This window comes from Equus quagga, chromosome 5 (genome assembly GCF_021613505.1).
Source record: "Equus quagga isolate Etosha38 chromosome 5, UCLA_HA_Equagga_1.0, whole genome shotgun sequence".
Taxonomy (NCBI): Eukaryota; Metazoa; Chordata; class Mammalia; order Perissodactyla; family Equidae; genus Equus; species Equus quagga.
Genome location: NC_060271.1, coordinates 16,815,164 through 16,828,772, shown reverse-complemented (window position 1 = coordinate 16,828,772; position 13,609 = coordinate 16,815,164). Strand labels below are relative to the sequence as shown.

At 57.2% G+C, this 13,609-nt stretch overlaps 1 protein-coding gene across 1 annotated transcript; it reads right to left on the bottom strand.

The window, feature by feature from the left end:
• Nucleotides 1–1,405: 1,405 nt before the first annotated feature.
• EDN2 (endothelin 2) lies at nt 1,406–7,036 on the bottom strand. Its single transcript, XM_046662478.1, has 5 exons — nt 6,899–7,036; nt 6,396–6,552; nt 4,749–4,871; nt 3,715–3,813; nt 1,406–2,128 (listed from the first exon to the last, which is right to left on the bottom strand). The coding sequence occupies exons 1-5, from the start codon at nt 6,960–6,962 to the stop codon at nt 2,035–2,037; spliced, it is 537 nt and encodes a 178-aa protein (XP_046518434.1). The 5' UTR covers nt 6,963–7,036; the 3' UTR covers nt 1,406–2,034.
• Between the last annotated feature and the right edge of the window lie 6,573 nt (nt 7,037–13,609).

The window sequence follows — 13,609 nt, the reverse complement described above, 5'->3', positions numbered from 1 at the left end:
AGGTTCCTGCTGTTTGTCTGAGTCTTACTCATCTTGTGAGGCTATAGGAGGAGCCCTCGTCCAGGAGCCTTTCTCTGACCGCCCCTTTCCGCCACAGACAGCCTCGATCTCTCCCTCCCCTCAAGTCCTTTAGTGCTGTGCCTGTTTCACTCACTACATCGTCTCCACTGACGGCCTGACAAGCAGCCTCTGCCTCTTGTGAGGCCCAGGGCTGAGCCCAGTGCCGTAACTGATCCGCTCAGTGTTCACACCAGCCCTACAAGGTAGGGGCTATTTTTCCCATTTTATAGATAAAAAACCTGAGGCTCCGAAAGAGAAAGAAATTTGTTCAAGGTCACACTGCAGTGGTGATCCATGAATTCTATCAACAAATATTCATTAAACTAGTGCATATGTATGTCTGTACTATAGACTCTGGGTTCAAATCCTGATGCCACCACTTACTCGCTGTGTGACCTTAGGCAAGTCAATTGCCTTCTCTGTGCATCAGTTTCCTTATCTGTGCAATGGGGATAATATAGTACCTATGATGTAGGGTTGTTGTGAGGATGAAACGAGTTAATCTGGGTAACGTGCCAGTATCCAGTGGGAGTTCAATGTGTCAACATGTTATTCTTCCATGAGGGTGTCGGGGCTGGCTTCATGGACAAGGCAGGACTAAAGCCGTGTGTAAATAATTATTTTTCAATAGTTGGCTCAGGCCGCAACCTGCCACTCCCGGCACAGGCTAGCCAGGATGAAAGGGAACACCTTGCTCACAAGGGGATCCGGCAGAAATGGGTCCAGGGTCCAGGTGGCTGCCAGTAGGGGTGGCCCTGGCTGCTAGCTGTCCCTGGGACTTAGCTGGCCTGCTTCTTGGGCTTTGGCGGGATCGGCCAACCCACTTCCAGAGCTCCAGGCCTCAGGCGAGGGCAAGGCCAGGGCCAGGCTGTGACTCCACCATAGCACCCAGCACTGGCCGCTGGGGCTGCACACAGCCTTGGCATCCATCCGGCCCAGCCCTCACTGGACAGATCTGCTCTGGGCCTCGCAGCCACCCCTGGTGGCACAGGGCAGCGGGAGCAGAAGTGTGCCTTGACGTCCTCGTAGTCTTGGCTTCTTCCAAACCTGCTCTTGGGAAAGGCCTGGCTCTCACTTACTGGCCTGATGGGAATGCAGATCCTGGAATCCTGGATGTCAAAGCCACAAATGGCTTCCCAGGCACATGATAGGTAAAAGCCCAGAGAGAGTGGGTTAGCAGTAAGAGACGCCCAGCAAGGGTGCATGCAGCGGAACTCCGGGCTCTGGCACCCTGCCCAGGCCCTTTCTCCCCCTTCCTTTGTGGCCCTAACTTCCAAGCAGCCCCTTCCTGAGAGTGGCCCCCCCCCACCCCGCCTCAGCCAAGACAAAACACCAGAGTGTCATTTCATTGTTTATTACAAACACAGGTTTGCAGGTAAATAATTGAGAGTCTAAAAAAATACATTAAAATAAATAATTGGAATTCTCAAATTTCCCAGAGCAAATAAGTTATATACAGACAGGTAAAGCAGAGCAGGCCCTCCTCACCGGGAGCGTCCCAGGGTATGAGGGGACAAGGACTCTGGGAAGGGAGAGCCAGAGGGGACAGATGGGGACCAGCCAGGACGCCGGCCCTTGGGCCGCCCTGTCCGGTCTCCAGGCCTGGCTTAGGTGTGAGTTGCCACCACAGTTCGTCCCTCCTGGCTTGCAGCCACCAGACAGGACGCCTCTGAGGACGTGGCCTCCAGGTTACTGCAGCCCCCACGCAGTTCCTTCCAGCAGGGCTGCGGGGCCCGGGCCAGCGTGGGGGCCGCTCCACAGCCTGGGGGCTGAAGGCTTTCCTGGGCAGTGTGAGGGCATGGGGCTGCCTCGAGGGAGCTTCCCTCACCCAGGCGAGGAGGCCGGAGCTGTGCCAATCCCAGCAGGTGGGTTTCCTGGCCTAGAAAACAGGTGGAGGGTCTCCCAGCCCTGGGCCGCCAGTCTCCTCCCGTGTCCACGCAGGCTTCCTTCGCAGTGTTCCTCCAGCTCCCGGCGCTATCTCTTCCTCCGCCTGGAGGGTGTAGGCCTGGGCGCTCTAATTGCCTCCTGCTGTCTCCTAGCAAAGCGGATGTTGGCTGCAGAAATGCCCCTGGAATGGAGAAGGGTCAGTTTAGCATCTCAGGAGATATGGACCGCCCAAGAGTTCCCTGTGAGAGGCAGGATCATAGGGTCTGGACCCTGGATCACGGCTGCCCCAAGGTCAGAGGGCGGCCACCAGTGACCCTGAAAACAAGGCCTGCGCCTCAAGGATAGGCCAGACCGGGCCTAGAAGCTTCTCTGCCCTCAGAGGCTTTGACAAAGCTGATGTTTGGCATCAAGTGCTGCCAGAGTGACCGGACAGCCAAGACCAGCCCAGGTATCCCCGTGACCTGCCTTCCACATCCACACCTTCACTCATGCCGTTCCTTCCAGGCTGTACCATCCGCTCACTCAAACACGACCTGTGCAAATTCCCATTCTCTGAGGTCCAGCTCAAGGAGGTCCAACCCAGACAAATATGGGTTCTAGCTGCCTTTTGAACCTGGCTGAGACCCTGGTGAGGACTCTGGTGTCATCTGGGTGGCCTCGTCCTGGCTCGAAGCGTTCTGGCCTGGGAGTTAGGAGGCCGGCTTCGATTCCCAGCTGTGGGAACTTGGATAAGGTGTCAACCTCTCTGAGCCCCTTTCTTGGTCTGTGACATGAAACAGGCCTGGCCAGGGGTGAGGACAAGCACAGGTCAGCAAAGCAAGCCCTCTGCCCGCGATGAAGTGCCCACACGTGCCAAGTCTTATCTTGATTTTTTTATCCTAAGATGGTTCCTGAGTATATGCTGGTCCTGCCCGTCCCACCATCCTGTCTTTTCTCCTCTGTTTCTGCCTCCTCCCAAAGATGGAAACCCCTGAGGGGCCGTGCTGGGCCCCCATACTGGATGGTCCCAAGGAGCCATCAGGGACAGAGGTAGGAATGATGGACACCCCCAGAGCTCCCCGGGGGGCCAGGCCCTGCTTGAGGCGCATGATGTATGCCATCTCATCCAGCCTCACCACAACGCCATGGGATGGAGAGCACTGTCGTCCCTGTTTCGGGATTAGGAAGCTGAAGCACAGAGAAGTTAAGTGACAAGCCCAAGGTCACAAAGCTTGTCTGTGGCACGGCTAGGGTTCAGATCAGGCAGTCCTGGCTCAGAAGCGGCTCCTTTAGCCACTTGGCTGCACGGCTAGATGTGGGACTTCTGTTCTCAAGTCGGTTTGGTTAGACAGTCATTCTTGAGACCCTCCTGTGTGCCAGGCCTTGAGCTGAGCCATGCTGAAGCCACCAGGGAGGGATCCAGTCTGGGGCACGGGGGAGGGAGCACGCTAGGTAGTCGGCTCCGTGGGACTCCAGCATGTGGGAGATGCTTGATTCAGACACAGCCTGGATGAACACCTGTGGTCCTTCCACAGTCATGAGCCATAAAACCCTCTAAAAAAGTGCACTTCCAGCCCGATGGTAATAAAGAGTGTAGTGGTTAAGAGCACAGGTTCTGGAGTCAGCCAGATGCCAGTGACTGCTGTGTGACCTTGGGCAAGTGCCTTCACCACTCTGAGCCTCAGTTCTCTTGGCTACCCAGTGGAGACCCAGTCCTGCCTTGCATGGAGAACAAGGGAAATGTGCCAGGCATGCAGAAAACACTCAATCAGTGCAGGGGCCCCTCACCTCAGCTGCTGGAGGAGCTCTCCTGCAGTGGTCCATGTCTTGCCAGCCTGGAACGTGTCTTCAGGGGAGTCACTGCCTGGGACTGCCACAGCGTCAGCCCTGAATGAAGAGCAAGTGAGGGGTTGTCGAGGGACAGAGGCCACTTGGCTGCAGGCCCAACCCCCTCACCCCCCGCCCTCAGGAGCAGATCCATTTCCACCCCTCTGCACCTGGCATCTTTCCTTTCCCAGGTGGGGTGGGGACCGAGGAAAACTGAGCTACCGGGAATGTGTTCTTAGCCTCAGAAAGAGGCAGCTGGGTGGCCGGCCTTCCCAGAATCCGGCCGCCTGCAGCTGGGCATGGCCCTCTGGCAGGGGAAACTGAGGGAGGGGTGGAGCCACAACTTGAGTCCCAGAGGAGGAGTGTCTCCTAAACCATCATGGGAACAGGAGGCTCGGAACCGTGAAGCCAGTGTCTGCTTTCCGCAGATGCTCCAGGTGGAGGAGAGAGGAACGAAGTCTCCTATTCCTTTCACAGACGGGAAAACTGAGGCCCAGATCATTCAGAGACTTGGCAAAAGCCCCCACGCAACCCTGTGACAGCCTGGGATGGGGCCATGGCCTCCCAGCGCCAGAGGTTCCTTCTCCACTGAGAAGGCTCGGCCGTGCTCTGAGCCTCAAGGCCGAACCTGAAACCCGGTGGACTTGGTCAGGCAGACCACGGCTGAAGGCCCAGCTCTCCTGCTGGCGAGCTGTGTGGCCTGACGGGACCAGTCCTGTCTCCTCTCCGGGCCTGAGCTGCCTCAGCTGTCACCTGGGAGAATCCCTCCGGCTCAGGTGTGGGGACGTGATGCTCTCAGAAGCCCCTAGAGCTGCGTAGCGGGAGGGACTCAGGAGTGACTGGCTCCTCGTAGGGAGGGGTGCTGCCCATGGACCAGGGTGGCCTGTGGGCCCCTAGGACCCTGCTCCTCTGCTGGTCTCCCATACAGCCTGCTCTCCAGCACAAGTCCAGGCAAGCAGCCACCCCGGGCCCCTGCAGGCTGGGTGCCCACTTACCAAGGCCTTCGATGGCAGAAGGTGGCACAGGCGGGGTCCCTGGCGCTGGAACATTCACAGCGCCTTGGCAGGGAGCGGCGCCGACGTCTTGGCGGGTTTCCCAGGCCGTAAGGAGCTGTCTGTCTGTGGGCGGGCAGCCAGCAAGGTAGTGGTGTAGGGTGGAGAGAGAGAGAAAGAGGGAGAGGGAGACAGAGACAATTAGACAAACCACGACCATTGGCAAGCAGGACTGTCCATACTGTGCACTGGGATGGCCACCCATGCCACCAGGGTGGCAGCAAATGGTGACCAACCCCCGACCTCAAGAAGTCCCACCAGAGGCTCCTCCCTAGGTGCCAGGTAGCCCTGGACAAGACCCTTCCTCTCTCCCCTCTCTCCTCACTCCCACTTCCCTGGCCCTGCCCAGCATGGGGAGGAGGGGGTGGAAACTGTGTTCCCTCCCTAAGTCAAGAAATGGGGAGTCCTCCCAGCCCCCTCGCCCTTGGCTCCCAGACAGGAACTTGAGCTGATGGAGCCAGGCTCGCCCCCCTGTTCTCAGCTTGCCCTGGAGGAGGGGAGGAAACGCCATCTTGGACAAGTAAACACACAGGCTCACAGCTAAGCTGCCCCCACCTGGTCACCACTTGCCTGGAGGGGTGGCAAACGTGTCTTAGAGCTTTGACTTTGGAACAAAGCGTGTGCGTGCGTGTGCACGTGTGTACACCCGTGTGCGAGCTCAGATGGGATTGCTTTCAGATGCAGAGTCTGGCCACAGTGGGCCAGGGGCAGGGCAGGGGCCCTGTGGCCGGTCGGACCAGCACCTTCAGGTGCGAGAGCTAATTTTAGCCGATGTGGTTGGAGTTGTTCTGACTCCAGGTAGACCCGGCACGCAGGGACTGGCCGGGTTCCCGCCCTGAGCGAGGGTTTGCACTCGGATTAGCTCCACACACGCTTACGTGCCAGGCTTCTCCTGCCTTTTGCAATTGGGGAAAGGGGAAAAAAAAAAACACACAAACACACAGAAACTTAAACTTGAAGTATGCAGTGGCCCGGAGGCAGTGCGGGTGCAGACAGAGCAGATAGCGCGGGGACCCCACCCCGGTTCTGCCAGGTGACACAGGACAGGTTCTCATCTGTCATTTGGGGACAACGGCAGTACCTGCCTCACGGGGAGGATGGGGGTTCATGAGATGATAATGCCTGGGCAGTGTCTGGCAGAGGGCCTGGCACAGTCAAGATACGGGGGCTGTCATTCATCTTGTTAGTCTTGGAAGATCATGCAGAGGGAGCATGGCAGAGCGGGTGTGAACTGTGGCATCCAGGGACCTACGCTGGAGCCTCCATCTACCGCTTACTCGTTCCTGTGTGATCTTAGGGAAGGCACCTAACCTCTCTGAGCCTCAATACCCTGTTCTGGAAAATAGAGCCAATACTGTCTTACTGGACTCTAGTGAGAATTCTCATGAGACGGCCCTCTATATTTCTCAGGCAGCCCCACGTGGGAGTTGAAACAAAAGCTGGGGAACTATTGATATTAGCCCAATGCTCCCATCCAGAGGCCCAGGGAGACCTGGACTGTGCCGGAGGTTCCCCGCGTGTCAGGAACCCCCACTCCCGCCCCCTGCTCCCGCTTGCAGCAGCCCCGCCTGGATCCCCAGAGCAGCTTACCCGGGAGTGTTCACCCAGATGATGTCCAGGTGGCAGAAGTAGACGCATTCCTTGTCCAGCCAGGAGCTGCAGGAGCAACGCCGAGGTCGCAGGTGGGAGCCTCGGGCACGGGGCGAGGGCACTGGCTGCTCTGGGGTGGCAGTGGCCTGGCCCTCGCCTGCATGCACAGGAGGGAGAGAGAGGCGGAGAGGTGGGTCAGGGCGCCTGGCACAGCTGGGGTGGGGGACCTGACGGCTCCTCCTCTTGCATAATTGAGGAAGTTGGCACTTACAGCTCAGGAGCTCCGGGCGGCCCAGGGAAGCCCCTGCAGCCCCCGGGGGAACAGCGAGCAGTTGCCCTGTGCCTGCAGCACCTCTGCACTTGCAGACACCCCTGCAGCCGCCACTGCGGGGCTCCCGCCCCTGTAGGCCCCCAGCAGGTTTGGGGGGCACCGAGGCCCTGGAGGGAGACACGGATGAGCAGACCAGCGAGCTGCTGCAGCAGGCGAGGCCAGGGCAGCTCACCTTCATGTAGGGCCACGAGCAGGGCTAGAGCAACGGAGCACCAGGCCGGGGGCATGGCGACCATAGCGGTGGTGGAGCGCACGGGCTGGCCCGGAGCAGGGAGGCAGGGAGCGCGCCTGTTGCCAGCGTCCTGCTGCCAAGCCGAGCTGATAGCTCATTGCCTCGGTGCCCTGGCGGCCTCTTATAATACCAGGCACTGCCCCGCCCCTGCCCGGCCAGCCCGCACAGCGGGCTCGGAGCCAGGGACACCGCCTCCTCCCGGGGCGCCTGGCCCGCCCCAGCCTCCTCGGTGCGAGGGATGGGGAAGGGAGGAGGGGAGAGGGAAGGCCCCACTCCTCCCTGTGTGCCTGGAGCACCTCGGAGTCCTAAGGCTCCCCTGCCGTCCCCAGGGACCCCTCCCAGTCCTGCTGCACTGCCTCAAGACATCCCCAAAGTGCCTGAGCCCCTCCCCCACTCTCGGTGACTGTTCTACAGGTTTGCCCAGAGCTAAGAGTTTGGAGTGGCAGGTCCCATGAGCGAAACCCTCCCTCTGCTTGGAGGAGACCCTAGCTTCCTGCCTGCCTACTGCCAACCAAGCTGAGGATGCCCCATCTGTTGTGTGGGAGGTGAAAGTCCTGCTCAAGGCTGTGTAGCCTTGGGCAAGTCAGAGCCCTCTCTGGGCCTGCTTCCCTCAGTGGAGGACACAGCTCACCCCTGACCTCTGACCAGCCTTGAGCTGCCTCATCCCTACCTCACCCAGGAAGTGTCCTTCTTCCTCCTTCCCCTCCCCTCCCCATCCAGGGCCTGGGGATGGGAGTTCTGGTCTCTTCCGGAACCTATTCAGCTGTGCAGCCATAGCCAAAGACATCCCTCCTGGGCCTCAGCTTCCTTGTTTGGAAAGCAAAGGCAAAAAGGGAAGTTCTTAACCTGTTTGGCTCACAGGCTGTCTTGAGACTAAGAAGGGAGCTTCAGAGCCCTTTCCAGAAAGATGGTTCTGTGGGTGCACACTCAAAGCGACGCCTTGAAAGGTCTCCCGTGTTGGACGTGACAGGATGTCTTGGCTCAGCTCAGCAGCTTCTTTCTGCAACAAATGCAAGGTGGCTGGGGTCCTCCCTGGGGCTGGCATTCTGACCTGCCCCTGTGCTGGTTCAGAAGCCGGGCCTTGCCAGAGACAAGAACAGGGATGGTCTGGAGCTGAGTCGAGCTGGCAGTGGCCCTCTGTTCCTACCCAGGCCCAGCTCAGGGTTCACCTCCTGCATCGTCTTCTCAGGGACCCTGTCGCCAGGCACAGCAGGAAAGGCCCTCTCATTTCTCAGGACCTGGGGCTTGTCTCCCCAGCCATCTCGAGGTCAGAACTCCAGAGAAGGCAGGCCCTGGAGCCTGCCTGGCACACAGTAGGAGCCCTCTGAGGGAGGGGGGAATGAATGAACAAATGCCTGACTGTGAACTACAGAATTAGGTACTCAGGAACCCAGGCTGCCCAATTTCTAGTTCCTGTGTTCAGCAGCAATTTTGTCATCAGACATTTATGAAGGGGAAAGAGATGACCACAAAGAAACAGACAATTTTGCTTCTTCCTGGGGCATGTCCAGGGCATGCACGTGTGTGTGCGTGTCTGTGTGTGTGCGATCCTGGGAGAGCTGAGAAGAACTGAAGGAGGGAGATACCTTCAGAGCAATCTTCCCTCCCACAGCCCAGGTCAGACGGCAGTGGAAGCAGGAACAAACATTTCTGAGCACATACTGTCTGCTCAGAGCACTTTCAGCTTCTCTCCATCACAGCCCCGGGAGGTGGCTCGTAGCATCTGGGGATCTGCTCCACTACTGTCCAGGAGAAAGTTGAAACTCAGAGAGGAGCCCGGCCTGGCCGAGGTCACACAGCTGGTCATGCGGAGCTGACTCTGGAACCTGGATCTTGGTCCCTCCTGCAAAGCACAGTGACTCCCCAAGCAGTGCTCCATGCCCCCCCACCCCCCGCCATCCTGCCCCCGAAGGCGCCTCTCTAAGAATTTAGAAGAGTATTTCTGGAATGAGGTGAGCAATACTCCCAGTCATTCCTATTAGCCTCCAAGAGAATATAAATACAGAATTAAGCAGGGCTAGGGTGGAGGTAAGGGTGGAGAGAGAATTCAAACTACTGAACCGTGAAGAGAAGAAAGAAGAAAAAGCAGGTCAGCGGGGAGAAGGAGGGGGTCAGGGAAGGGAGGAAAACAAACAGGGAGGCAGATAAAGACAGGTAGGGAGAGAGGCAGGACAAGGAAGCGGAGCGTAGTAGAAAAAAAGAACTCGGATTTGAGAAAGTAAAAGAGAAAGACCATCGGGAGCAAGAGCGAAGGTTTTCACGTGTCTAATCTTTACACAAATGCAAAGAGCCTGCTTAGGACAATAGGGAACCAGAGGCTCTGAGTCTGGAAACATAATAGAAGAATTAAACGGACCAGGAGACAGGATCCCTCTCTGGTGTGAAAGGAGAATGACGCCAGGGCAGGGGCTGGCCGCGCAGGCTCAGCGTGGGGAGCTGTGCCCGACTCCAGTTTCTCTCCTTTCCTGCCCTCAGCTCGAGCTGGGCAAACAGGGATCCTGTGAAATGGAGAGGCCTGGCCAGGGAACCTGAGCAAGCCCAGGTCTTAGGGGGTGATAGCATTCCGGGAACAGTGCTACCCCATTGGCAGGAGTTGGGTTCCAGGTAGAGAAAATTAGGCTGAGTTAAAAATAGCCAGCTCCAGCCCCCTAGGACTCTTAGCCTGGGCCCTGACAGTCACCTCGGCCCCTCCCGGCTGGCCTGGCTGTATGGTCCCCCCAACCCGCTGCTCTGGCCCCTACCAACTGCCCCAGCCAGCTGCCTTGCTGCACTGCCTCAACTTGACCTGGTCCCGCCACCTGCCTCGCTGGTAACGGCTGCAGGTGGAGGGGCAGAGATTCATTGAAGCTCACCCTGTCAGGATCTGGAGGGAATTATTTTGCACACAAAATAATTTGCTGCATGTATGCGTGGTACCGGCCCAATCCAAGAAGGAGAGATTTGTGGGGAGGGCAGGTTGGCAGAAAGGGCAGTTGAGGCGTATTTCAGGGTGAGATGCTGTGCTAGAAACTGCCTTCTAGAAATCCTCTCCAGCCTCCACTCCCATTTGCTGGATGTGATAACTGAGGTCCAAGAGGAGGAGCAGCTTGCTCAAGACAGTGATGGGCCAGACGTGTTCTCTCGGTTACTAATCCAGCCCCACTCTTTCCTGGACATCAGTGTAGCTCCCAGGGGTCCAAGCTGAGCCCAAGACTCTGGGTCTGTTTGGGAAGGGCTGCCAGGAAGTACCCCACTGGCAGGAAGGCCTAGGCTCTGGGACAAGGCTGGGCCATCTTCCTGTGCACCCCAAAGCTCTCTCTCTATCCCGTGCACTAAGTAAATATGGTCCCATCAAGCAGCTGTCCAGCAGCCGTGGACACTGGTTGGGATGAAGGATGCACAGGAGTGAGGATTAAATTCTGGTGATGATGTCCGACAGGGCAGGCATGGGCTAGAGCGGGTGCCTGGTGTTGCTGCAGGAGCAACAGGCTTTTGTTCCAGCTCTGCTATTTCTACTGTGTGGCCTTGGGCAAGTCCTGCCCCTCTTGGCTTCCCTGGAAAGCTTTTCCACCTTCTCACCGACGGCGAGGGGTGCTCTCAGCTCCCCAAACATAAGCCCTGCAGACTGACTGCATCGCTCTTGCTCCCAGCTTGGGACCCTCTGCTCTCCCACCTCTGCAAAACCAGTCACTTCCTGATTGCCACCTGGCCCCACCAGGTTTCCGGCAGTTCTGTTTGCAGCCCCGATGGAAAGGACACAGTGTCTTGATTGCCGGCACACACCGTGCAGGTGACTTAGCAGAGAGAGCAGCTGGAAAGATGGGGCTGGCGGTGGGGGAGAAGTCGGGAGCCCCAGGGAATGGCGGCTGGGGAGGGGTTGGCCCTGGAGCTGCCTGGGTTGGGCATCTAGGGCCTCAGGGGGTTCAGATATTCCCATCACCACTTGTCCCCAAGTGATGTCCCCAAGGCTGTGGCTTAGGGCTGCCTCTACTTGGGCCTCGGGCCACTCAGCCTCAGGGCCTTTCTGGTGGGTGGCCTGGGCCTCCTGCCATCGGCCACAGCTCACCATGAGCCAGCAGGGCCTGCCCCCGCCCACTCCATTGTGCCCACGGTGTGGCCCCACAAGGGCAGCCTCAGTCCTGCAGGACCAGCTCCCCTGGTCTCCACGGCTTCCCTCGGAGGACACCCCCTTACTCGCTCTCCTCTTTCCTCCACCTCAGCCCATTTGGGAAGATTTATATCTCCCACATAAACTGTACTCTTAAAGGAATAATTCATGTGCCCTGTTTGTTTTTAATCTATGGGTAATCAGAACAGGGTCAGCGAGGCCCGTGGAACTACTGAAATTCTGGCCAAAAGCAGATGCTGTTCAGTCAAGGCAAGAGGCTGTGTGTGTCCTGCTGGTCAGGGACTCAGCTTCCAGGATGGAAACCTCTGGACTCAAAGTTTATGAGTTCCCTCCAAAGTGCTCAGGGCCCAGCTCCCCACTTAGTATCTTAGGGGTGAGGGGTAACATGCATTGAGTGAGGATTTAATATATCCCAAACGCTTGCTAAGGGATTTACGAACATTGTCTCCATTAACTGCCATAACATACCTGTGGGGTGGGTATGTAATGACTCCCTATCTTATACGTGAGGAAACTGAGACTCATGACTTGCCCACGTCAGACTGCTGGAAAGTGGCAGAGCCAAGATTGGAAAGCAGGTCTGTGCAAGAACAAAGCTCCACCCCTGAGCCCTGTGTACCCTCAGTGTGCTTTTCCACCTCCCAGTCCGTGGGCAGCCCTCCTGCAGCAACTCCTCTCCAGGGGTCACCTCTCTGCTCTTTCCAAGTAGGGAACGTGGGGAGCCCAGGAGCAGAGGTAGCCACCTGCCTGCATCCATGGGGGGGGGGCCTCACACCCACAGCAAAAACATAGCATGTAGCCCGTGCCTACGAGGCCAATGGCTGAGGCCTGGTCCCCTCTATGAGGTAGGCATGGGCGGTCCATTGCTATTTCACAGGATACCCACAATAGACCTGGGAGGCCGGCTGGGCTCATGATTCTCACTTTATAGATGAGGTCTTTCCAGAGAAGAGTCTCACTTTACAAGAGGAAGTGACTTACTTAGGGTCATATAATACACAAGAGGTAGAGCTGGAATGTTTCTCTGATACTCATCTTCTATGGAACCAACAGCCTATATCACATACATCCAATGATCCTCCCATCTATTCACCTACCTACTTGTCCATCCATCCATCCATCCATCCATCAGTTCAACCTCTCATGTTCACATCCATCTATCCATCCAACCATTCATGCATCCATCCATCCATCCATCCATCCTTCCATCCATCCTTCCTTCTATCTATCCATCCATTCATCCATTATCTAACCTTTTATCCATCCTTCCATTCATACATCTACACAACCAGTCTCCAATGCAGCCATCCTCCTTCATGACAGATGTGTTAGAGAGATTAAAAGGGTCAAAGCTTGAAGAAAGCTTACACTTGTCTTGGAAACATTTGGTTATTTCCTGGGGAGAGGTGTGTCTCCTCACTGAGACGATGAGCTCATTGAGTCATGGTCTTCTCTGGAATCCCCACCCTAGGGCCTAGCACAGCCTGGGGCACGTGGTCTGTGCCCAAAGCTGGAGTGAAGTGGAATGCACAAGATGGCTTTGTCTCACTGGATAAAGCCTGTCTTTGCATAGCTGCCCCTTCTGATGAGGGAAACTTAGGTGCCTTTTCCTACCTGATATCATCTTCCAAATGCTCTAATGATGGAGACTTGACATGATCTTTAAGAAAAAAAATCAGATAGGTAGCCAGAGAGGGAAGGATGCTTGGTCTATACCTAGATGAGGAAACCAAGGTGCATGGAGGAAGAGCAGCCCACCAGAGGTTGCCCTGCCAGGCCTGGATCCTAGAAACCCCGAATGTCTGGACTCTTCTCTGAGGCCCCCGCACTTGGAGGGGCTGGAACCCCAGCATTCTCCTCCATCCCACCGCCGCCACCAGCCAAGACATGCAGCCGGTCGTTTTTCAGAGTCACACTCATGTTTTCCAAGGCGCACCCAGCGCCCCACCAGGGCTGTCTTTCCCCTCTGGGAAGAGGTGAGCCACCAGGAGCCTGGACCATGCAGAAGTACAGTGCTTCATTCTAGAATTAAACATCAACTAAAAATAAGTGCCTGGTGCCTGTATCATCAGGGTAACTTGGTGCCCGGCAGGCAGCGCGGTGCGGGGTTCCCGCTGTGATTCCAGTCCAACATTCCTGAGCAGAGGTGTGCCGAGGATATCTCCTTGCCTAAAGGCTTTGGCCTTCCCACTCGGCTCCTGGCCATGAATGACCCAGGAGGGGCACAGCTGGGCTCTGGCAGGCAGGAGGGCAGTCAGGAGCTGAAGCCGCTGCCCAAGGCTGGCTTGGGGAGTGGAGGTGAGTCAGGGGCCAGCCCACCCCTGGAACCTCTGACGGATCTGGCCGCCAGCTTCAAAGCCCTGTGACTCAGGCTTAAACTCCGCCCCTGTCCCCCATGGACAAGTGCCCAGCACTGTGTCAGACCAGAGGGAGTGCAGGGCAAGGGTCGGCCAGTCTGGGGTCTGGTTCTATTGCTCAGTAGCCACGAGACCACACCACAATTTAACCCTCCTGAGTGTCAGAGGCCACATCTGTCAAAGGCA

What these genes read in the sequence shown, in the direction of transcription:
- EDN2 (XM_046662478.1), bottom strand. Translation starts at nt 6,962, where the DNA reads ATGGTCGCCATGCCCCCGGCCTGGTGCTCCGTTGCTCTAGCCCTGCTC. An exon ending in GCTCGTGGCCCTACATGAAG is followed by an intron (nt 6,553 to 6,898) that starts GTGAGCTGCCCT and finishes CTGTGCATGCAG; the next exon opens with GCGAGGGCCAGGCCACTGCC. An exon ending in ATCTGGGTGAACACTCCCGG is followed by an intron (nt 4,872 to 6,395) that starts GTAAGCTGCTCT and finishes GCCCGCCCACAG; the next exon opens with ACAGACAGCTCCTTACGGCC.